Source organism: Bufo bufo, chromosome 9 (assembly GCF_905171765.1).
Source record: "Bufo bufo chromosome 9, aBufBuf1.1, whole genome shotgun sequence".
Taxonomy (NCBI): domain Eukaryota; kingdom Metazoa; phylum Chordata; class Amphibia; order Anura; family Bufonidae; genus Bufo; species Bufo bufo.
Genome location: NC_053397.1, coordinates 197,988,417 through 198,013,028, shown reverse-complemented (window position 1 = coordinate 198,013,028; position 24,612 = coordinate 197,988,417). Strand labels below are relative to the sequence as shown.

The window sequence follows — 24,612 nt, the reverse complement described above, 5'->3', positions numbered from 1 at the left end:
GAGGCAGTCTGACTTATGGGGGCAGATGAGAGAGCACGGCAGGAGTTGTAGTTACTGTCACTCCCATCATGTCACGTATCACATCAGTGCTGTGCTCTCTCCTCCACCCGTTATGTAATCTGCACTGAGCCCTGTCCTGACTGACCCCGCACCATCTATAACACCCGCGGTCCCTTTAAGAAACGTTGCGTAGCAACGCGTTCATTTCCCGGCCTGCTGCGCCCGGGCCTCCCACCACCACCACTACTCCGGGCTGGAGGTTGTGACTTCCTTACGGGCCGAACTTCCAGAAGCTTGGGGCCGAGACGAGCCAGGCACCGGCAGACGACTTGGTCGGAGGTGCGGGGCCTTCCCGGGGGGCACCAGGCGGAAGAGCGAGGAGAACCGCATCTGATGATCTGATCCTGAAGTAAACATGGTAGGTGCACTGAGCGCCCCCTGCATGGACGCGGGTGGTGGCCCCTCCTGGGGTGCAGGTTCTGGAGCAGCCATCCCCTATATGGGGGTCTGCTGTCAGCCCCTGGGACTGTGCTGCACTATGGATGACATCACACAATTTGTGACATCATACATCTTCATATTCTGTGAAAATGTTACGCCATCCCCCCCTCCCATGGCGTGTAACACTTGTGTAGCCACAGGTCGTCGCTACATGGCGGCAGTCGGATGTGGGTGTAGGTTTGTCAGGTCCCACCGCCACATGGCGGTCATCGAGTCACATGTAACTGCGGCTAAAAGGGGGTTACCCATATTTCTAGGACCACCGCCAGTCCTCAGCTGTCTCCATAACGCCCATAGGTGTCAATGGAGAGACCGTCTGACCGCTTCCACCATACGTACACATTCACACTCTGCATGTGAAAGCTGCCGCTGGGTGCCTCTGGCAGAACAAAAGGATTGGACATGTGGAACTCCAACCGCCTGAGCCTTATCCTTGCCGTTGGGGGAACCTTGGACGCCCCCATCCATAAGCATTAGCTGGATAGTCCCGCCAAAATCGTCAAATTTGTAATGGCTACAGTATTATTAAAGGGGTTGTCTGAAACTTGACTGATAATCGATCCTCAGTAGAGATGAGCGAACTTCTGTTTTAAGTTCGGCGTCTAAAGTTCGGCTTTCGGTTAGCGGAGGATCCCGATATGGATTCCGAATTCCGTTGTGGTCCGTGGTAGCGGAATCAATAATGGTCATTATTGATTCCGCTACCACGGACCACAACGGAATTCGGAATCCATTTCGGGATCCTCCGCTAACCGAAAGCCGAACTTTAGACGCCGAACTTAAAACAGAAGTTCGCTCATCTCTAATCCTCAGGATAGGCCATCAGTATCTGATAGCTGGGGGGGGTCCGACTCTTAGCACCCCTACAGATCAGCTGTTGGAAGGGGGCCCTGGCGGCACCGCCCGCACATCAGCTGTTGGAAGGGGGCCCTGGCGGCACCGCCCGCACATCAGCTGTTGGAAGGGGGCCCTGGCGGCACCGCCCGCACATCAGCTGTTGGAAGGGGGCCCTGGCGGCACCCCCCGCACATCAGCTGTTGGAAGGGGGCCCTGGCGGCACCCCCCGCACATCAGCTGTTGGAAGGGGGCCCTGGCGGCACCCCCCGCACATCAGCTGTTGGAAGGGGGCCCTGGCGCTCAGGTGGCCTCTGATGAAAGATCCACTTTACATAATCATGGATGGTTAGAACTGGATGCTAGAATCGGATCACGTACGGCAGGTATGACCACACAGGATAGGACTAACCCTGTCCATATGGGACCCCTTTCTATGTGCCAGAATGAAGACCCTCTCTGCAAGAACAGCTCCTGCTCCAGAGGGCCCCGGGGGCCCATGCATTACATGGATGGCTGTTGACTTGCGGCTGGCGATGACACGTGGGGGCTAAAGAGACAGGCTTGTTTTTGATTAGGTTCCTGTCTTCATGAAACAACCCCTTAATTAACAGGATGCTAATGTGTTGTAGCGACACATCTAAGGTATTGATCAGTGGGCGTCTCTCCTCAATGCAGCATTTGGTGGGGGTCTTGGTGCTCAGACCCCACTGATATGTCTGAGAGATCAAACATTTTTGCAAAGCTCAGCGACACTTAAGGCCTCATGCACGTGACCATATCCGTTTTGCAGTCTAAAAAATACGAATGTAGTCCATCTGCGAGCCTCAATTTCTCAGACAGGAATAGGGCATGTTGAATAATTTGCGGAACAGACACACAGATGCGGACAGCACAAGGACATATTTTTTTGCAGACCCGTAGAAATAAATGGGTCTGTGTGTAATCTGCAAAAGATAGATTGCACACGGACTCCACGTACAGTTGTGTGCATGAGGTATAAAGCTAGGACTACATGGTCACAACACACGATTGCCGTGTAGCACTGCCGCCATTGAAATGCTGGATTTTTTTTTAATTAATTTTTTGCAATTCTGGGCAAGTTGCGCTTCGACCCCATTCAGTTCAGTTGTGACAAAGATCGCCATGCAACCCCAGCCTTAAAGGGCATCTGTCAGCAGTTCTGTCCCTATGACACTGGCTGACCTGTTACATGTGCGCTTGGCAGCTGAAGGCATCTGTGTTGGTCCCATGTTCATATGTGCCCACATTGCTGAGAAAAATTATGTTTTAATATATGCAAAGGAGCCTCTAGGAGCAACGGGGGCGTTACCATTACACATAGAGGCTCTGCTCTCTCTGCAACTGCTGCATTCTCTGTACTTTGACAGGACCAGGCAGTGTAAACGTCATCACACCTGGATCTGCCAATCAAAGTGCAGAGAGAGCAGAGCCTCTAGGTGTAATGACAACGCCCCCGTTGCTCCTAGAGGCTCATTTGCATATATTAAAACATCCTTTTTCTCAGCAATGCGGGCACATATGAACATGGGAGCAACACAGATGCCTTCAGCTGCCAAGTGCACATGTAACAGGTCAGCCAGTGTCATAGGTACAAAACTGCTGACAGATGCCCTTTAATTTAGCCACTGGTCATCCAGATGATCAATGTCATTATTTCTGGTCACCCGCATTTCTACCAGGGGGTTTCTTCCTTCATGTTGCATACATGGCTTTGAACTCAAGTTCCTTTGCTTTCTCTTGTAGGAGGAGGCCACACCGAAGTCCTTGATCGATATAGCGCTGCATTACTTGAGCGCCAACCTTGAGAAATTCTGCTGGAAGAGATCAGACGGGACGTTCTATTTAAATGATGCCGCCGTCTTCCCTCAGGAGGTGGCCGATCAGCTGCTGCGCACCATGGCCGTACAAAGTAATCTAAGCTTGGGATGCTACAAGCCAAAGCCTAAAATGATGTAGTATACACAATGTGCCTAGAGTTCAGAGCCATTCACAGCACATTTTCAGCTTCCGATGTATATGCTGGAAAAAGCAATGTATACCTCCAATAGCAGTCTGTTCCGTTTCCCACTGTATGGGCATCTAGTGGGCTATGTCCTCCATAGGCTCCCATTTTTATCTTTTACTGTATACTGTTGGATGGAGCCCTGTGGACCCTTCTACTAGGAGCTTTTTCTGTCCTACGCACCAAGCATGCATCACTATTGGGAAGAGGTAGCCAGAGATCTGACTGCATTAATGGCAGCCCCCCTGCTATATATACTTTGTGATTTCTACTGGGATATACAGTTGGCGCTCTACCTGACAAAGCCTCCAAAACGTGATCTTTTAAAGGGCATCTGTCAGCAGTTTTGTTCCTATGACACTGGCTGACCTGTTACATGTGCGCTTGGCAGCTGAAGGCACCTGTGTTGGTCCCATGTTCATATGTGCCCGCATTGCTGAGAAAAATGATGTTTTAATATATGCAAATTAGCCTTTAAGAGCAATGGGGGCGTTGCCGTTACACCTAGACATTTCTTTCCTTTCCCAGCAGAGAGATCCTTGCAGCTCCCATGTGGCCCCTTCACTATGCTACAGATTCTCACTGCTGTGCAGGTACTGTACATCAGCCCCATCACATCGTAGAGGTTCACATCTCTTTCTAATAGGACCTTCCTCCTCCTTACTTTCCTTTTAGTTCCCTAAGTACATACAACAGACATAGATACATTTTCTTTTCCTAGTTCTTTCATCATTCTGGTTGTTTGTTTCATTGAATCTGTCGTACTTGTACCTTACCTTTTTATTTTGCAGCGATGCTTTGAAAAAGGTCCAGATTTGACCAAAACGTCAACGCAATCCAGAGTGTACTTCAAATGTAACATGGAGATTTTTTTTAAAAAAAATTTGGGGGGGGATATCACAATTTTTCACTTGAAAACTTTGTTTTTTCACTTTTTTGCATATCATTTGGATTTGTGCACAGAGCATTACATTAAACCTTCCTACTTTGCATACTAACCTGAGAGTGCATGGTTTCATTACTTAGACCATTACACCTAGAGACTCTGCTCTCTCTGCAACCGCTGTGCCCTCTGCACTTTGACAGGACCAGGTGGGATCACGTTTTCACTGCCTGGCCCCATTACTAAAAGTGGAGAGGGCGCGGCAGTTGCAGAGAGAGCAGAGCCTCTAGGTGTAATGGTAACATCCCTGTTGCTCCTAGAGGCTCATTTGCATATGTAAAAAAAATCGTTTTTCTCAGTAATGTGGGCACAGATGCCAAGTGCACATGTAACAGGTCGGCCAGTGTCATAGGTACAAAACTGCTGACAGATGCCCTTTAGATATATGAAGGAAAAAGACTGGCACTCATAAAATGGATGCGATCCATTAGGGCGCATTCACGCGACCCTGCTGTGATTTGTAGAAAGGACGGCCCATTATAGAAATACAGATTCTTGTCTGCGATTGCGGACAAGAATAGGACACACTATGGGCCAGATTTATCATTACACTTGCATCTTACTCCACTTTTACATACAGTACAGACCAAAAGTTTGGACACACCTTCTCATTCAAAGAGTTTTCTTTATTTTCATGACTATAAAGGCATCAAAACTATGAAGTAACACATGTGGAATTATATACATAACAAACAAGTGTGAAACAACTGAAAATATGTCATATTCTAGGTTCTTCAAAGTAGCCACCTTTTGCTTTGATTACTGCTTTGCACACTCTTGGCATTCTCTTGATGAGCTTCAAGAGGTAGTCCCCTGAAATGGTCTTCCAACAGTCTTGAAGGAGTTCCCAGAGATGCTTAGCACTTGTTGGCCCTTTTGCCTTCACTCTGCGGTCCAGCTCACCCCAAACCATCTCGATTGGGTTCAGGTCCGGTGACTGTGGAGGCCAGGTCATCTGGCACAGCACCCCATCACTCTCCTTCATGGTCAAATAGCCCTTACTTTCAAAGTTTTCCCAATTTTTCGGCTGACTGACTGACCTTCATTTCTTAAAGTAATGATGGCCACTCGTTTGTCTTTACTTAGCTGCTTTTTTCTTGCCATAATACAAATTCTAACAGTCTATTCAGTAGGACTATCAGCTGTGTATCCACCTGACTTCTCCTCAACGCCACTGATGGTCCCAACCCCATTTATAAGGCAAGAAATCCCACTGATTAAACCTGACAGGGCACACCTGTGAAGTGAAAACCATTTCAGGGGACTACCTCTTGAAGCTCATCAAGAGAATGCCAAGAGTGTGCAAAGCAGTAATCAAAGCAAAAGGTGGCTACTTTGAAGAACCTAGAATATGACATATTTTCAGTTGTTTCACACTTGTTTGTTATGTATATAATTCCACATGTGTTAATTCATAGTTTTGATGCCTTCAGTGTGAATCTACAATTTTCATAGTCATGAAAATAAAGAAAACTCTTTGAATGAGAAGGTGTGTCCAAACTTTTGGTCTGTACTGTATGTCCAAAGTCACTTTTGGCCAAGTCAGATTTATTAATGGTCCTTTAATACTGTGATAAATGTGGTTTGACTGTAGCAGTTTATCCTTCAGTAAGCGGCTTTACAAAAGTTGCACGTCTTTACGAAAGCATGGTCCTCACTGGAGTGAAATTGCGCAAATTTGCGACTTTTTAAATTGTCGCAATAGTAAATCTGTCTAGAGATTAATTTACATAAGAAAACACGCCCACTCTCAGAAAACTGGCGAGCATAACGCAGAGCCAGTAAAAGTCGCAAATTTTTGCGCAGTTTTAGAGATTGCGCAAAAAAAGCAACTTTTTCACTCCATTATTTTGACTTGAGCTAAAGATAAATCTGGCCCTATATGTTTTGCCGGGCCATGGGACAGAACAACGGATGTGGAGAGCACGCCGTGCACTGTCCGCAACTTTTGCGGCCCCATTGAAATGAACGGGTCCGCACCGTTCCGCAATTTTGCGGACCCATTCATATGGTCGTGTGAATGAGCCCTTAATTTGTTTATCGATGAAACAAGACCCGAGAATGGGATAGAACCTGTGGCCTCTTACTCTGGTGGTAGCACTGATACATAGAAGTCCTGTTTTTTCCTGCTTTTACTATTGCACTGGGATATACCGTTGGCACACACACCGATCTATAGATCAGGGGGGGAGCGGGGAAGCCAAGGCGCCCGAGCCGTGTTGTTCAGGTGGGGATTCTCAATCTCAGCTGTCATGTTGTAATACTTTTTTCGATCTTTCCTTTTTTATTTTTTCAGGACAGCTCAACGAGGTAACTGTAGGAATTTTCCGCGGAAGCCAGTTGCGACTTAAGCGTGCATGTATCCGCAAGGCGAAGATCTCTGCCGTGGCCTTCAGGAAGGCTTTCTGCCATCACAAATTAGTTGAATTGGATGCGACTGGGGTCAATGCTGACATAACTATTACTGACATTATAACCGGGCTTAGTAGTAGTAAATGGATCCGGGACAACCTCCAGTGCCTGATCCTAAACTCCCTGACCTTGTCCCTGGAGGATCCATATGAACGATGCTTCAGCTGCTTATCTGGACTTCGCGCCCTGAGCATCACAAATGTACTATTTTACAATGAAGATCTCGCAGATGTGGCTTCTCTTCCCAGGTTGGAAAGTTTAGATATCTCCAACACATCGGTGACCGACATCTCCGCTCTACTGGACTGCAAGGACAGACTGAAATCCCTCACAATGCACCACCTAAAGTGTCTGAAGATGACGACCACACAAATATTGGAAGTGATCAAAGAACTCAGCCAGCTCAATCACTTGGATATATCTGATGACAAGCAGTTCACATCAGACATAGCCTGTCGTCTGCTGGAGCAGAGGGATATCCTGCTCGGCCTCGTCTCATTAGACATCTCTGGCAGAAAGCATGTGACGGATAAAGCGGTGGAGGCCTTTATCTTGCAACGGCCTCAAATCCAGTTTGTTGGTCTTCTGGCCACGGAGGCTGGGTATTCGGAGCTTCTTTCTGGAGAAGGCAATGTGAAGGTGTGGCATTAATGTATTTCCAGCTCCTGTCTATCCCCTGTTGCCTTCTTCACTGTGTAGTAGCCGGGCTACTGCAGCTCATTCAAGTGAATGGGACCTGAGCTGCAGTAACCCAGCATGGCCACTGCAAAGTGGGAGGAACGGGGTCCTGGCTGTATCAGTCGTGGCGGCTGCAAGCTGCTGATCATTGGGGGTGCTGGGTGTCAGACACCCCCAGATCTGATACTGAGGATAAGGTCATCAGTATCTAGAGCCCAGACAAATGCTTTAAAGGGGCTTTCTGGTTTCCTTCCACATCCTTTAAAATAATAATTTTTGAAGGTCACTGTAATTTTGTAATGTATTTCCTTTACCTTTTATTGCTCCTATGTTCACTTCTGGGCTGTGGTCACATGACCATGTCCATGCAGCTCTTATTTCCTGTGATGTCATGTACATGGGCGGGGCAGTGATAGGGGAGTGTCTATGTAACTAGCTGGGTGGGAGGCGCTATAAACTAGCTGGGCGTGGTTAGGGGCGCTGCTGGAGCATAGAAAGAAGAAATGCATCATGGGTTTGGTTGGATTCAGCAACAGGAAGTGCTGCCTACAGGAGGGAAACAAACCAGAGGGATTGGTTTACTTGGTGAAAAGAGGTCAGGAGAATCCCAAATTGGAAAAAGAAAAGGCATGAGGAAGGTGTTCGTGAGGTAAGCAACTACACAAGAAGCTCTGGTAAAAATCATAGTATTCCAAGAAAATCCCTTTTAGGTATTCTCAACTTTTAGACAAGTTCTGCTCATTTGGTGAGGCAGTAAGAATAGGGTATTCAGTATTTTTTTTCCCTGGAAGCTGAATGCTGAATCCCAGTTACGGTATATTCCCCTGTGCAGGTACAAAAATGCTTGCTGATTGATCCCAATGTGAGCAGAGATTGCTGAAGTTTTATGGAAAAGCCAAGAAGGACAGGGGTAATCTGACACAATGGTCAGCAAGTATAATGAGCACTGCGGGGCCCCTCGCCTCCACTGCAGACAGTATCCAAAATGAGCTATTTGGCGAGCGTTGAGGCGTCCTGACGTTGCTCGACGTGCTAATTGTAAAAGGTGCATGAATCTGAGTTCTACTGGTGAATAGCTTGTAAGATCCATGTACGGATTAATGCCCAAATTTCTACATGTCTGAGTATCTGTTTCCTCAGGAGAGAAGTGCTGCCAGAGGAGCCTGACAGCAGCTTATCGCCCTCTCCTTACGGCAGTAAATGTGTACATTCGGTTTGCTGAAGACATTCGATATTCTTGGCAGATCCCATCCGTATCCACCTTCCTATGATGCCCAGCCAGTCACCATAAAGGGTCCTGTGGTGGTAATCATACTTACTTGATCCCCATCACTGGGTTCCGGCTCTGTCACTGCCCTGCTGGCTTGCAGGTCCTGGGTCTCCCCACGTCAACATCTGGATTGATGTGGGTCACATGACTGCTGCAGCGGTGACGTTAACCAGTGATCTGACCATAGTGGGGTTGTGTTGCCCAGGTGTCACGTCACTGGGTCACATGACATATGGTTGACACTGGAAGACCTGGGACCTGCAGAGCCGGTGGGGCGGGGATCAGGTATGTATGATTTCCACTGTGGGACCACTGACACCCTGGGGGGATCTGTAGAAAAGGTTCCTATGAGTGAACAACCCCTTACAGGTGGTGCCACGTTATTATTTTTTACACATTTTACTTGCATTTTTTATTATTTTTCACACTTTAGCATGCTAGGATTTGAAAAAAAAAACACCACAAGCAAAAAGTGTCTTGAAATACCACTGCACAAAATCAGTTTTTGTAACAATGTTTTATAATTTCCTATTGGTCATTGTGTAACATCTCACCGTGGTGTCTTTGATACCAATAAAATTGTGGGCAAAGAAGATTTTTTTTAATTTTTTTTTTAAAGTGGACCTTTCATCGGTCCAACATTGTAAGATAACTATCAGGCTGTGTAGAGCGGCGCCCTGGGATCTCGCTGCACTTACAATAGCGGGGCGCCGCTCCGTTCTCCCGCTATGTCTCAGCCTGGAAGAAGAAACGCCCAGCGAGAAACAGGGCAGACTCCTCCCAGTATAACGAAGTCAGCGAAAATACCGGGAGACCTAGCGGGAGAACGGAGCGGCGCCCCGAAATATTAGTAAGTGCAGTGAGATCCCGGGGCGCCGCTCTACACAGCCTGATAGTTATCTTACAATGTTTGGACCGATGAAAGGTCCTGTTTAAATTTGTGTGAAAGCACTCTAATCCTTTGGTCCAGAAAGTATTAGCCAGGCGCTTATCCCCCTTGCTTGCAGTAGCGTGCGTATATGCTCAGACCATACAATAATGCATATATATGGGGACGTTGGGAAAGATGGTTGTACTTATGGTACGGCCACACACCATTCAAATTCCGCTGCGAAAATACAGGATAGAAGCTCGATTTCTGCGGCAGACTTTGGTAATGGATTTGGTAATATCTCATCCACTTTGCTGGCACTGTAATGCGCTGCGGATTATCGGATTATCCTTCACATGTGAACATACACTTAGTCTGCCAATTAGGCCTAACTTCAGCAAACCAGAAACAAACATTTGTCAATTGACAAAACAAAAATTTCTGCTGCTGTAATAAATATGAAACTTTGTCATCAGAAAGGGCATAATGTGCTCTCGCTCATGAGACTGTATGGATTTTGCAGTCCACAAAATGCTGATCTGCAAAATACGGATGACGTGATCTATCTTTTTTGCGGGGCTGCGGAACGGACACACAGATTCGGACAGCATGTGGTGCCCGGTCCCATTAAAATGAATGGGTCCGCATCTGATCCACAAAAACTGCAGATCGGAGGAGGACCAAAAATATGGTCGTGTGAATGGGGCCTAAGAATATATACCCTTTGGGCAATTAGTCAGTCTTTTTATTAGTTGGATTACGGGTTGGAGTTTAGCAAATTGGTAGCATGTAAAGCCAGCCTGAAGAATAACGTCAGGACCAGCCGACCACCTAATGTGTATGTGGGGTGTCCTAAATTCCCGAGAAGGAGAAGTCGGGCATGTTGGATTTCGTTATGCTCGCTTTTTTTCCTCTCATGGGACATTAGCCGCTAATCTTCTCCCAGTTGAGAACACGTATACGCTCAGCCAAGTTAAGTTTATGAAGATAGCCAATATTATCACTGTGCAAACAGCAGTAGTTCATATTTGGCAAGTTTTTATATTTTCAATAGATTGCACTTTGAGTAGAGGTCTAACTACATTGAAACTTTCTGTTTTATCCCAGTATACAATTCCAGCGGTGGGCTGCAGTGGTTGTGCCCGCTCCTATATCGGACCTGCCCCTTTTAGGTCAGACACCCAGGAAGGCCATTTGGAAAGAAGTTATTACAAACACTCAAAACCCCTGTTTGCTTTTATTATTATTATTATTATTATTATTATTATTATATTTTGGACAATTCTATATTTTTTAATAACTTCATTGTGTACTTTAAAGGTTTCCGGTGAAGCAAATCAGATCCAGATCGCAGAGGCACTCCGCAGATACAGTGAGCGCTCCTTCTTTGTTCGTGAAGCCCTCTTTCACCTGTTTAGTCTGACACATGCCATGGAAAAAGCAAATCCAGAGATGTTGAAGGTAATGACACACTTAGGCCACCTGCACTTGCTGAAGAGTACACGTGTTTTTTTTTTTTGTTTTTTTTTTCTTCGCAGAGTCTTGTGCAGAAAAACTGAAGCGTAATACAGACCTGCAAAGTGTATAAGATCAGACAAATCTTATGTACACCTTCACCAGGTTTTTAAATCCACAGCAAGTCAATTTGCTTGTGCGTTTTTTTTTTTTTTTTTGTTTTTGTGTGGATTTCACCCTTTGCAATGCAAGTGTGAGATCTGCAGCAAAACTGCAAGTAACATGTTTTTTGGTGCAGATTTGGTGTGTAAACGCACAGAAATCTGCAAGGAAATCTATTTGGATTTTGTGCCGCGTGTATACATAAGTGATAGCATTATATATAATGCATTCTAGGCATTTATTTTGCAGGCAACAGCTATGATTGACTGGTGGGTGCAGACTAGCTGTATTGATATCTCTCCATAGATTGCACATAGAGACAGCAGATTCTGCCTCCTGACTCAGAAAAAGAAGGATTTAGGACATTATAGAGACATACCGAGCAGCTCAATCCTCCACCGCTCTCCATAGATGATGTAATCTGATGCTTTAGTGCAGTGTTTCCCAACCAGTGTGCCTCCAGCTGTTGCAAAACTACAACTCCCAGCATGCCCGGACAGCCTTTGGCTGGAGGCAACAGCTGGAGGCACACTGGTTGGGAAACACTGCCACACTGCTTTAGTGAACCGACAATCCATCTTGGTCTCTCAAGACGGATTTATCACAGAATTCAGAAAGCGTTTTTTTAAGGAAGGGGGGGGGGGGGGATATGCTGATAACTGGAGAACAAGGCATTTTTCTCTGATAAGATATATTACAAAGTTTCTTATATTCACCTGTACTATTGAGTTTTGCAAGGTTTTGTGAAATAACAGTGACATTTTAAGGCAAGAAGCAGCATTTTGATTGACCTTTTATGTTTTCTTTACAGTTAGTGGTAATAGGCATGAGGAACCACCCTACCAATCTACCTGTGCAGCTTGCTGCCAGCGCTTGTGTTTTTAACTTGACCAAGCAGGACCTAGCAGCTGGAATGCCTGTGAAACTTCTAGCCGATGTAACTCACTTGCTGCTAAAAGCTATGAAGAATTTTCCAAACCATCAGCAGGTATGGCCTAATCATTTACCAGTGGGCAGCAAAATTCAGTAAAGCGCTGTGACGGCATGCCATCTCCAAGATGTGCCAAAGCAGCTCGGACTCATCTCATAGGTTATAAACCTGCCCTAGTAGCTGTAATCATCTCTGGGGCTAAAGCTGGCCATACACTCGAGCTAGACAGTAGCTATTCCGCACTGTAATCATGCACACTCTGCGGACTGTGCGCAATTCTGTTGAAGACCCTCAGGCTGTGGCTTGGGAACAAAGGATTGGAAATTTTGACATCTAACATGACGGATCCTTCTTTCCCCTGACATCTGTTCAGATATCGTGAAAAAGACTCCCTAAACATACATTGTCAAATCTCTGAGCTCATCTGAAAATCTTGTTTGGCTGTAAAAAGGACCTGTCACCTCTCCTGACATGTCCGTTTTAGTAGCTACTACTTCACTTTACTCCCAATGAAATAACCATTTTGGGGTGTCTTTTCATGTAACTATATATTGTATTCTTTCTCTCTTATTCCTATTTGAAGTTTATGAATGAATTGCCAGCAGTCAGCAATAAAGGTCCAGCTGGATGTTACCAGTCAGCATTGTGTCCTGGCACAGTCTGACACTATCCAATCAGACTGTTGGCAACTCCTTCCTAAACATCTAGTAGGAGTAATAGAGGAATGGCACAACATAGTTATAAGAATAAATACACTTGGATTGTTTCATGGGGAATGCAGGCTGTCTGCTGAAATATTCACACTACACAATTTTAATATGGAATATGGCCCAGTTATCAGTTGCCATCACTGAGGGAACCACCTTTTGTTCTTAGGGTACTTTCACACTAGCGTTTTTCTTTTCCGGTATTGAGTTCCGTCCTAGGGGCTCAAATCCAGAAAAGAACTGATCAGTTTTATCCTAATGCATTCTGAATGGAGAGTAATCCGTTCAGGATGTCTTCACTTCAGTCTTTTTGACTGATCAGGACGGAGAAAATACTGCAGCATGCTACGGTTTTATCTCTGGCCAAAAAAACTGAACACTTGCCTGAATGACGGATTCAGCATTTTATTCCATAGTGCCAGATCCGGCATTCAAAATAACGGAATGCGCAGACCGAAAAAAAGGTGAAAAAAATAAATGTCGGATGCGTTTTTCCGGATGACACTGGAAAGACGGATCCGGCATTTTAATGCATTTGTAAGACTGATCAGGAAGGATCCTGATCAGTCTTACAAATACCATCAGTTGGCATACGTTTTGACGGAACTGCTTGCCGGATCACTCTGCCGCAAGTGTGAAAGTCGCCTTATTTGGAAATTCAATATCATGTGCTGGCCACTGAGATGACTCGCTGACCATGTAATGCATGAATGGGCCTAGATGCACTTACATAGTGGCTCTCACTTCTTGTAGAAGGGGATCACAAGTGGTGGACCCCATCTATGATCCCCATATGTTTGACTCATGACCATTCCCTGTCCATACGGAATAAACCATTTTAAGATTATGTACATTACCATGTGCTCATTTGTGGACTGTTTCATAATGTCTCTTGAATTTGACAGGTAATTATTAACTTTTGCTATTTTGTCTTTCTGTTTTTAGTTGCAGAAGAACTGTCTGCTGTCCCTCTGCAGTGATAGAATATTGCAGGACGTCCCATTCAACAGGTACCTATTATATGACGATGGTTGGTTGGTGCAATACTAATTGTAACCAGTGAAGCAATAACAGACCTATGCTACATCATTTACAAGGTTCCGCGTTTTCATCTAGAGAGGCTCTGTCCATCTGGTTGATAGTACAATGTACAGTATATGCTACAGTGATCTCTACAATAATGCCCACGATGACTGTCATAGTTAATTAGATCTTTGCACACTTGCTTTCTAGGTTTGATGCCGCAAAGCTTGTAATGCAGTGGTTGTGCAATCATGAGGATCAGAACATGCAGAGGATGGCAGTTGCTATAATCTCTATTCTCGCTGCAAAGGTTTGTGTGTGTGTGTGTGTATGTATGTATGTGTGTATATGTGTGTGTGTGTGTGTGTGTGTGTATGTGTATATATATATATATATATATATATATCTCTGTACTACTTCTCATAAATGGAAGTACTGTTGCATCTCTCACCCAGAGTTTATAAATGACGACAGAGGATGCTTTTTAATAGGGGCTCTGCAGGATAGGCTTCTGTCATCGTAAGGTTGCTGGAGGTACACATTAGTCTTTATGAGGGTCCTAACTTAAGGGTCCATTCACACGTCTGTCTGTGTTTTGCGGATCCTCAAAACATGGACACCGGCAATGTGCGTTTTGCATTTTGCGGACCGCACATCGCCAGCACTCTCATAGAAACTGCCCTTTCTTGTCCGCAATTGCAGACAAGAATAGGACAGCACATTCCGGCCCCATTGAAAATGAATGGGTTCGCACCTGTTCCGCCACATTGCAGAACGGATGCGGACCCTAAAGGCTATGGACTTTTTCTGCCCTTTTTGTTTGTTTGCTAAAAGCAAACTTAAGCATTTTTCTAAATAGTCTATATTAAACATTTCCTAACATTTTGCTTCTACAGAGTGTTGGCAAGTCGTGAATCTGCCAGAGGATTGCACCTGTTTCTGAGACCTCCCTGTCCCTTCTTCCAGTGTTAGAGACTGCAGAAGGGAGAGGGTGCAGGTTGTACATAGCAGATCAGAGTGTGGAGAGTGGCAAGCTCACGCAGATTGTAGATAGGGAGGAAAGCGCACACAAGTCAGTTTAATCACAGTGGCTCTATACAAGTGTGGGGAGAAAGCAGAGCACCCACGGCAAACCGCAGCGGAGAGAATCGCACATTGCTTGGCATCTCTGACTTCCAGTACAAGTGAGAGGAGATCCCTTATGAGCTGTACAAAGGGAAGTCAGTCCAGGAGCGAAGCTGTGATTGACATCTACTTTCCAGCTGCTCTGAAATCCTGGACATGGGCACTTCGCTAGTGCACTGAGGTGTATACACGTTGGCTCACTGTGCGTGCTTGAAGTAAACCTTACAGCCCATGCCCAGAATTTTAGAACATGATTAGAATACTCCTTAAAAGCTGAAGACTAGAGATGAGCGAACTTCTGTTTTAAGTGGCCATTATTGATTCCGCTACCACGGACCACAACGGAATTCGGAATCCATATCGGGATCCTCCGCTAACCGGAAGCCGAACTTTAGACGCCGAACTTAAAACAGAAGTTCGCTCATCTCTACTGAAGATATGTTCCCTTTAAAGGGGTTGTCCGCTTTTTTACCTACATTTCAGTAAAGTCATAGCTATTGTTTAATGGCATAAGAACCTTCTAAATCGCTTTCAGGCTTACGTTATTCTGCATGGAGTTGCTGCCCCACCCGCCCCCTGCTTTTTTGGTTAGCAATCTAAACAAATGCGGGCGTCTAATAGCTTTTCCAAGATGGCACTTCTTTTCTCTACTCCACATGTGCTGAAAGATGTCAGTGCTAGTGCAGATACAGGACATCCTGGGAACTGATGGAAGTCCTGTGTGTGTGTCTGCAGTGAACACTTTCAGCGCATGACCAGTTAATCACAGAGGCACCAACCCGTGGGCATCAGGGGGGCAACTGCTTATTGACTTTGGCTAAATCACCTGTGGGCTTACCTTTCTTATGTCATTGCACACTACTTACTGTATGGCATTAGTGAAATTTATGTACAAAGCGGACAACCCCTTGTATGCCCTGAGAAGGGTACACTTCAAGTTGGGCACTGTAGTGAATGTTCACAGCTCATGTTTTACCAGCCTGGATTGGTATGGTTCATTTATAGTATTAACATTTGGTTGTGAACATGTAGGCAACACATCTTATTTCTTTTACAGCTATCAACTGAACAGACAGCACAGTTGGGAGCCGAGCTCTTCATTGTGCGGGTACGTTTCTTCACAGTAGACCAGGCATCCTCAAACTGTGGCCCTCCAGCTGTTGTAAAACTACAACTCCCACAATGCCCTGCTGTAGGCTGATACCTGTAGGCTGTTCGGGCATGCTGGGAGTTGTAGTTTTGCAACAGCTGGAGGGCCGCAGTTTGAGGATGCCTGCTGTAGACTTTGCAGACTTTCTATGGCATTTTGGAATAGATATTCCCAGTGAATGCACTTCCCTTACACTCTTGCACTTCTGCTCATCATATGACTTAAAGACCTAGATGGGAGCCCCTAGCGCAAGTCCATTCAGCCTGTACTCTTTATTAGTCAGAGGGGGGCAAGCACAGAGACCCGTGTAGCCATAATCAAGAGTAACTTTTAAAATGTGCATTTTCACAAAGGTTTTGGCACATGCACAGAAATCTTTATCTTTTTTTTTTTTTCCCCGCTACCAAAGCAACTTCTACAAATTGTGCGACAAAAGACCAGCCAGAGTCTAGTGGACACCACCTTGAAATTCACTCTCAGTGCTTTGTGGAACTTGACCGATGAATCGCCAACCACATGTCGACATTTTATAGAAAACCAAGGTCTGGAACTCTTCATGAAGGTCCTTGAGGTAAAGATTTGGCTTTTTTTTTTTTTTCCTGTTAATTGCATAATGCCAACATTTTCCACAGCTCCCTGGTTCCCAGTAGTGCACAAATACACACAGGGTTAACTGAATAGCCTGTTTGTCAGTTGTAAGAGTAAGGGCCTATTCACACAACAGTATTTTTCTGTCTGCAGTTTTACAGATCGGACGCGGACCCATTTGTTTCAACTGGGCCGCAAAAGATGCGGACAGCACACCATGTGCTGTCCGCATCCGCGCTTTCGTTCCGTGGCCACTCAAAAAAGATAGGACGTGTCCTATTCTTGTCCGTGTTTGTGGACAAGGATAGGCATTTCTATTATGGAGAAGGACATTCCGATCTGCAAAATGAGGAAATCACATGGCTGGTATCCGTGTTTTGCAGATCCGCAAAAAACGAATACATTTGTTTGAATGAACCCTAAATTGGAGAATCCAGATGAAACGCTGCAAATAATGCCCTTCCCTGGATTTGATCTCAAGTTCTACAAAAATTAACCTCTTTCTTCTCTCTTTTTCAAGACCTTTCCATCAGAGTCTTCCATTCAGCAGAAGGTCTTGGGTTTGCTGGTGAGAATTTGTTTGTTGTCTCTGTGGTGTGTGTGCATGTATAATATATATATATATATATATATATATATATATATATATATATATATATATATATATAATGATGAAAAAACGGACAGCACTCCAAGTAAAAGCTAGTGGTGTTTATTCACCCATGTGGATGGCAACGTTTCAGCTCATACAAGAGCCTTTTTCAAGCAATGAACACAATACAAAAGGGGGTATATATAGGCCAACTCCTATGACATCACAGTGTAATCAATTAACAACCAAGTACAATAAAGTGCAAATAGTGCATATGGAATAAGTAGAAATATAAATATGGCAGTGCAAGATGCAAAGATAAATCGATAGTATATATCAAATACATTATATAATAAATGCATAATAGCAAAAGAGTGCATAAAGATAAATTGATAATCAATACATATCAGGTGTATAATAAAGTGTATAATAGGTGGGAGGGACGAAACGATGCTGCCAAAGGGAGGGGTAGCGATGACATACCCGGTGTCGCCATCCGTGCCACACATGTCGAACACCGCCACGTCCGGCGTTCAGGTGGATGCAGTGCGCAGGTGCCAAGTCGCGTGAGCAACAAGATGTAACTTCCTCAAATGACGTAGCCGGAGCATGCGCATAAGTGTAAAAAGCTTTGTCGGCCATCTTGGAAGTGGTAAAAACCCTCAAATGGGGGAAAAGACAATAGACCGCATCAATGACGCGATGTAGTGTGATATCCTCACAAATAATAGTGAGAATGTGCGCAAGATGACAATGAAGAAACACTTAAATCAAAAAGGGGTAAGATAAATGATACTGATCACTGTGTGCGCATAGCCTGATAATAGACAGAGTACCGCAAAACGGAAATAGTGCCGTTTACCTGATTGTGTATCCATAAGGGACAGAGAAGAGAATGCATACATAAGATGCAACTCATCTCACAAATGCGCCAATTGAAGCAATATACCAAGCAACAAAATGTTGCGGGCATGCCACAAAAAGGCCCACAGCTCCCAATGGACACACATTCAATACAGGACACACAATAGATAGCATAATGTACCAAGTATGAAAAAAGTATAACCAAAGCAAAAAACAACATAAACACTGCATGGAAGCATGTATGTCATCGCTCCCCCTCCCTTTGGCAGCATCGTTTCGTCCCTCCCACCTATTATACACTTTATTATACACCTGATATGTATTGATTATCAATTTATCTTTATGCACTCTTTTGCTATTATGCATTTATTATATAATGTATTTGATATATACTATCGATTTTATCTTTGCATCTTGCACTGCCATATTTATATTTCTACTTATTCCATATGCACTATTTGCACTTTATTGTACTTGGTTGTTAATTGATTACACTGTGATGTCATAGGGGTTGGCCTATATATACCCCCTTTTGTATTGTGTTCATTGCTTGAAAAAAGCTCTTGTATGAGCTGAAACGTTGCCATCCACATGGGTGAATAAACACCACTAGCTTTTACTTGGAGTGCTGTCCGTTTTTTCATCTCTAATTGACGGGGTAAGCTGCTACATCCCTGGACATAGCACCCTCCTTGTATTTTTCCAGTGCCGCCATTATTTTCTTTTCTATCTATATATATATATATATATATATATATATATATATATATATATATATATATATATATACTCACCTAAAGAATTATTAGGAACACCTGTTCTATTTCTCATTAATGCGGTTATCTAGTCAACCAATCACATGGCAGTTGCTTCAATGCATTTAGGGGGGTGCTCCTGGTCAAGACAATCTCCTGAACTCCAAACTGAATGTCAGAATGGGAAAGAAAGGTGATTTAAGCAATTTTGAGCGTGGCATGGTTGTTGGTGCCAGACGGGCCGGTCTGACTATTTCACAATCTGCTCAGTTATTGGGATTTTCACGCACAACCATTTCTAGGGTTTACAAAGAATGGTGTGAAAAGGGAAAAACATCCAGTATGCGGCAGTCCTGTGGGCGAACATGCCTTGTGGATGCTAGAGGTCAGAGGAGACTGGGCCGACTGATTCAAGCTGATAGAAGAGCAACGTTGACTGAAATAACCACTCGTTACAACCGAGGTATGCAGCAAAGCATTTGTGAAGCCACAACACGCACAACCTTGAGGCGGATGGGCTACAACAGCAGAAGACCCCACCGGGTACCACTCATCTCCACTACAAATAGGAAAAAGAGGCTACAATTTGCACGAGCTCACCAGAATTGGACTGTTGAAGACTGGAAAAATGTTGCCTGGTCTGATGAGTCTCGATTTCTGTTGAGACATTCAAATGGTAGAGTCCGAATTTGGGGTAAACAGGATGAGAACATGTATCCATCCTCTGATGGCTACTTCCAGCAGGATAATGCACCATGTCACAAAGCTCGAATCATTTCAAATTGGTTTCTTGAACATGACAATGAGTTCACTGTGCTAAAATGGCCCCCACAGTCACCAGATCTCAACCCAATAGAGCATCTTTGGGATGTGGTGGAACGGGAGCTTCGTGCCCTGGATGTGCATCCCTCAAATCTCCATCAACTGCAAGATGCTATCCTATCAATATGGGCCAACATTTCTAAAGAATGCTATCAGCACCTTGTGGAATCAATGCCACGTAGAATTAAGGCAGTTCTGAAGGCAAAAGGGGGTCCAACACCGTATTAGTATGGTGTTCCTAATAATTCTTTAGGTGAGTGTGTGTGTGTGTGTGTAATATATATATATATATATATATATATATATATTGTGTGTGTGTGTATAACATATGGTCAAGATTGGAAACTGCTCAAATCAATGACATTAAGAGGGGATTCCCGCTTTATAAAGTGCTCTATATGTAGGATATGTCATCTCTTTTTGATTGATGATGGACCCGACCACAGATCCTCACCGCTCTTGTGAATGGAGGATCTGAAGCACTGGCTAACCTTTGGGAACCCCCACCGCTCCTTATAATGATGAGTCTCTACTCAGCATCCCCGTCACTGTTTTTCCCTATACAGCTTATGCTGAAGCTGGACTCATTCACTTCAATGGGGCCACTCTTCAGTTCCCCGCACAGTGGCTGGGAGGTGGATGCCACACCAGCAAGGCATCTCCTTCGTTCTGGTGTGATGGGGAGAGGAAGTGGGGGGCCAAAGGTCAAACCTCCACAATTATAAAGTGATGGGACATTCTAACGGTATGCCATGACTTGATAAGTTTGGAGTTTGGAATACCCCTTTTTAAAAAATAATAATAATTATGGCCCTATCTTACCTTTTTATGGGATATATCCTTACTAAGCTATTTTCTGAAGTCCAATAGAAGTGAATGGACAGATGTGCCATAAGGCACCAAGGGGTTTGATTTATGCCAAGATTTAAGGGGGTTTAAAAACTTGGCCCAGGGTGGGGGACTGTATAAAATTAAAGAAAAAACTCTTGGGCCCTTTTCACACGAGCGAGTTCGACACTGTGGACTCGCAGCGTGTGTCAGCGAGAGCGCCTGTCCTGAACTCCCAGCACTGACGATGCGCATAGCATTATATTGATTTCTGATGCTATGTAACCCTTACAGTGCTGGGAGGTCAGGACGGGAGCAGCCGCTTGCTCCCGCTGCGAGTCCAACGCATGGAAGTCGCTTGTGTGAAAGGGGCCCTTGTCACTTTTTATGCCGTGCTGCTTCAGGGCAGCGCTCTTGTCCCCGAGGCAGCAATGACTTCATGTCCATTGTTCACATGGCAGCTGTTACCAGTCACTGGCCTCAGTGGATATTTGTGCATGAATCTCTACCTGACTGCCGAGGCAAATAATTTTCAGCATGCATGTCCACAGTGTGAGACGGGATGGGAGCGGGTCCCAGAGGTGGGACCCATACTGATCAGACATATCCTATGGATATGCCATAAATGTCCAGATGGAGGAGAAACCATTTCACAAGTGTCCAAGAGTTGTCTGGTTTTGCAGCTCCACTTCATTGAAGTGAATAAGGCTTGGTTGCTCAATACAAAATTTAGCTCACCGGGAAAGTTGATATGCTCGACTGCAGTTAAATAGGCTTTAACTTTCTTCAGTACTTGGTATGAGCAGACATTAGCATTTTAATACAGTAACATACGGTTTGGGTGGGATAGAAAATAGGGAAGTTTTCAGCAGCATGGGATATAGGAGATATGTAAAACAGTTGAGCAACATGAACCAGTGTAAGGTGATTATTAGATAATAAATGTACTTTTATGCCATGTTAGTCTTGCCTTGTTTAGTCCGTGTCTTCACTTGTTTTACACAATTGTCTCCGTGTCACTTGCAGAACAACATAGCAGAGGTGAAGGAGCTGCACTCGGAGCTCATGTGGAAGGATTTTATCAATCAGATCAGTAAGCTCCTGCACAGTGTGGAAGTGGAGGTCAGTTACTTCGCTGCTGGGATCATTGCACACCTTGTGTCCCGAACAGAAGAGACCTGGACCTTAAGCCCAAGCTTACGAGATACAATGCTGGAGCAACTTGTGAGTCGCCACTTTATGGATAACTATGATTTGGTTTGTTTTACTGTTCCAGATTCACAGTTGGAGAGCTGGCCTGTGCTGAGGCTTATTTTATTTTATTTTTAAAATTTTCTTTATCATGAGTCTGTATTCTTATTCCATATACAGAGTATATGTGTATACATAGTAACCTTCTTCTTACGCATCCGTGTAATGATTACAGAGCCTTGTCTGTGTTTTGCAGCATTCTGCCATACTCAGCTGGCCAACACCCGAATGTGAAATGGTAGCCTACAGGTGAGGAATGTTTCGACCTTTTGTCTAAGTCATTTGTTAGTCTCTAGTCACACCACGTTCAGCCTTCCCTCAGACAGGTGTATGGGGAGCATTGCCCAACTTAAAGGTGTTATCCGAGTAATGCTCCCCCATATGCCGGGCCCCGCACACTGATTCTACTTACCTGGCTCGCCCCTGCTGCTTCTCCCCATGCGCGATGAAAACATCCAGTGTTGGGGGGGAAGGCGAGCAGCCAATGGCAGGAGGTGATGGGGGGTAGCCTCCTAGCATCACGAACAACATCTTAGCAGAACACAACAGACCCTATTAGAAGTCCATCGTCATACAGAATTGGCACTGCAACTTAGTTTCCATTATAAATCAAAACCATGGTGCAAGTGTGAACAGAGCATATCCCATAATTATTCTAATGTATTGGAGGTTAAATCTATCCTGCAATCAAACTTCTCTTGCTCAGGTTTTATTCCAAGATGGCACCTTGCTGCAAAAATTAGGCGACAGTTCCTCTTTAGGGTATGTTTCAAAGTGCCGCACACCTTGTACCACAAAGTGGATGAGATGTTAGAACACCTCCTCCATACACTGTGCATGTGTCCGCACCAGAACCCGCGCATGTCTTGACATGTGGTGAGGATTAGAGATGAGCGAATTTCTGTTTTAAGTTCGGCGTCTAAAGTTCGGCTTCCGGTTAGCGGAGAATCCCGATATGGATTCCGAATTCCGTTGTGGTCCGTGGTAGCGGAATCAATAATGGCCATTATTGATTCCGCTACCACGAACCACAACGGAATTCAGAATCCATATCGGGATCCTCCGCTAACCGGAAGCCGAACTTTAGACGCCGAACTTAAAACAGAAGTTCGCTCATCTCTAGTGAGGATTTTAAATCCACAGCATGCCCGTTTATGTGGCAGATATCGCCCACTGATTGCACCCTTTACAATCCAGAGGATAAAATCTGTAGGATTTAGTGCAGATCTCGATGCTGCAGATTTTGGTTAGATCCTCTGTGTGAAGATACCCTGTCAGCTTCGCCAGTGGATCTCCATTGACTATAATAGAGACTAGAGGTGATGCAGCCGATTTCCGGCATAAATGCCAGGTGGCGGCTGGACAAAAACTGTTGCATGCAACGGTTTGTCCAGCCGACATCTGTGCCGGATCAGGCAATGCCGCAGATGTGAACGTACCCTATAAAACAGCCGACCACTTACAGCAGGGCCAGTAATATGTCTATAGCAGATGGTAATGTATAGAGAATCCCTAAAAGGAGGAAAAAGTGGAGCATTACTTGCCTGCCATATGTCACCAAAGCAGTTACTACAGATTATAATGCCAATTCTCTCTAATTTCCTCTCTTGCAGGTCTTTTAATCCGTTCTTCCCTCTCCTCGCCTGCTTCAGTACACCTGGCGTCCAGCTTTGGGCAGTCTGGGCCATGCAACACGTCTGCAGCAAAAACCGTATGTACTTGCGAAACGTGTTGCATAATTTTACCGGAGGGATATTGGAGACTATTGCTCTATAATGCTATACCTTTTGTACCGGTTTGTTTCTAGCTGTCCGATACTGCAGCATGCTGATTGAAGAAGGAGGCTTGGAGAAACTGCACCGCATCCGAGACCACACAAGTGCCAACCCAGATGTACTGCAGATTACAGTCGCCATTTTAGACAACCTTGATAGGCACCTTACACGGCACGGTAACACTTTTAGTCCAAGGCCATCTTCCTCTACAAAATGAGTCTGGAGTTGTCTTCTCCCGGGTTTGCCCAGTGTCGTCTGTAGTTTGAAAGTGTGCTGTGTGTGGGCTGTTTCTTTAAATGTCCCACCGGATGAGGCTTTTTCATTAGGGAGCAGAGACTTTTGTATTAAAACAGGAATTCAGCATTACCACTCATATATTTTATTTTATTTTTTTGCATGTGAGTGTGTTTAAAAAAAAAAGTAAAAAAAAAAAAAAAAAGGACTTTGTGTAAAAATGAGTATTGCAAATGATTGTTTTTCGTCTTGTGCTCTCGCTCCTGGTCAGGGAAGTTTTTGCTTTCATGTTTTAAAATACCGATGCAACAAGTTTTCTAGAATATGGAATTTACTGTTGACGCGATTTGCCATGTCACTACAATCTTAACCCTTTGTGAGTTCTGCGATGGCAAGGCACGTCCTTCTGCAGTCTCGAGAGATTCTGGGCGGAAGTAAAGTCTTGTAAATGAAAAGATATATTTTTAGTTGGTAAAAAAAAAAAAATGTAAAATATGAAGCTGCTGGAGACTTAACAGTGTAAATATGTTACATGAGATATTATCTTGTACAGAGATGAGATTTAAATTCCATTCAGTTGCAATGAAAACATGTGTATAACACCATGGAGGTTCACTTTAAGAATTTTTTTTTTTATCTATGTAGGCCCAAAATTCTGTTCTTAATAATTATATATTTTTTTTTTAATAGAGGTCTGACCTTTTCTCATGTAGAGCTCCATCTCCCAGAGTTAAAAGGGGTTCTCTGGGCTTTTAATATTGATGACCTATCCTCAGGATAGGTCATAAATATCAGATCGGCGGGGGTCCGACACC

The 24,612-nt window shown here is 44.5% G+C and overlaps 1 protein-coding gene across 1 annotated transcript; it reads left to right on the top strand.

The window, feature by feature from the left end:
• Positions 1–221: 221 nt before the first annotated feature.
• On the top strand, positions 222–24,554 carry ZYG11B (zyg-11 family member B, cell cycle regulator). The gene is made up of 14 exons (XM_040407720.1): positions 222–418; positions 3,103–3,268; positions 6,601–7,355; positions 10,856–10,996; positions 11,964–12,140; positions 13,736–13,800; positions 14,024–14,123; positions 15,996–16,046; positions 16,498–16,659; positions 17,197–17,244; positions 21,564–21,761; positions 21,985–22,037; positions 23,402–23,499; positions 23,596–24,554. The coding sequence occupies exons 1-14, from the start codon at positions 416–418 to the stop codon at positions 23,778–23,780; spliced, it is 2,202 nt and encodes a 733-aa protein (XP_040263654.1). The 5' UTR covers positions 222–415; the 3' UTR covers positions 23,781–24,554.
• The last annotated feature ends 58 nt before the right edge of the window (positions 24,555–24,612 follow it).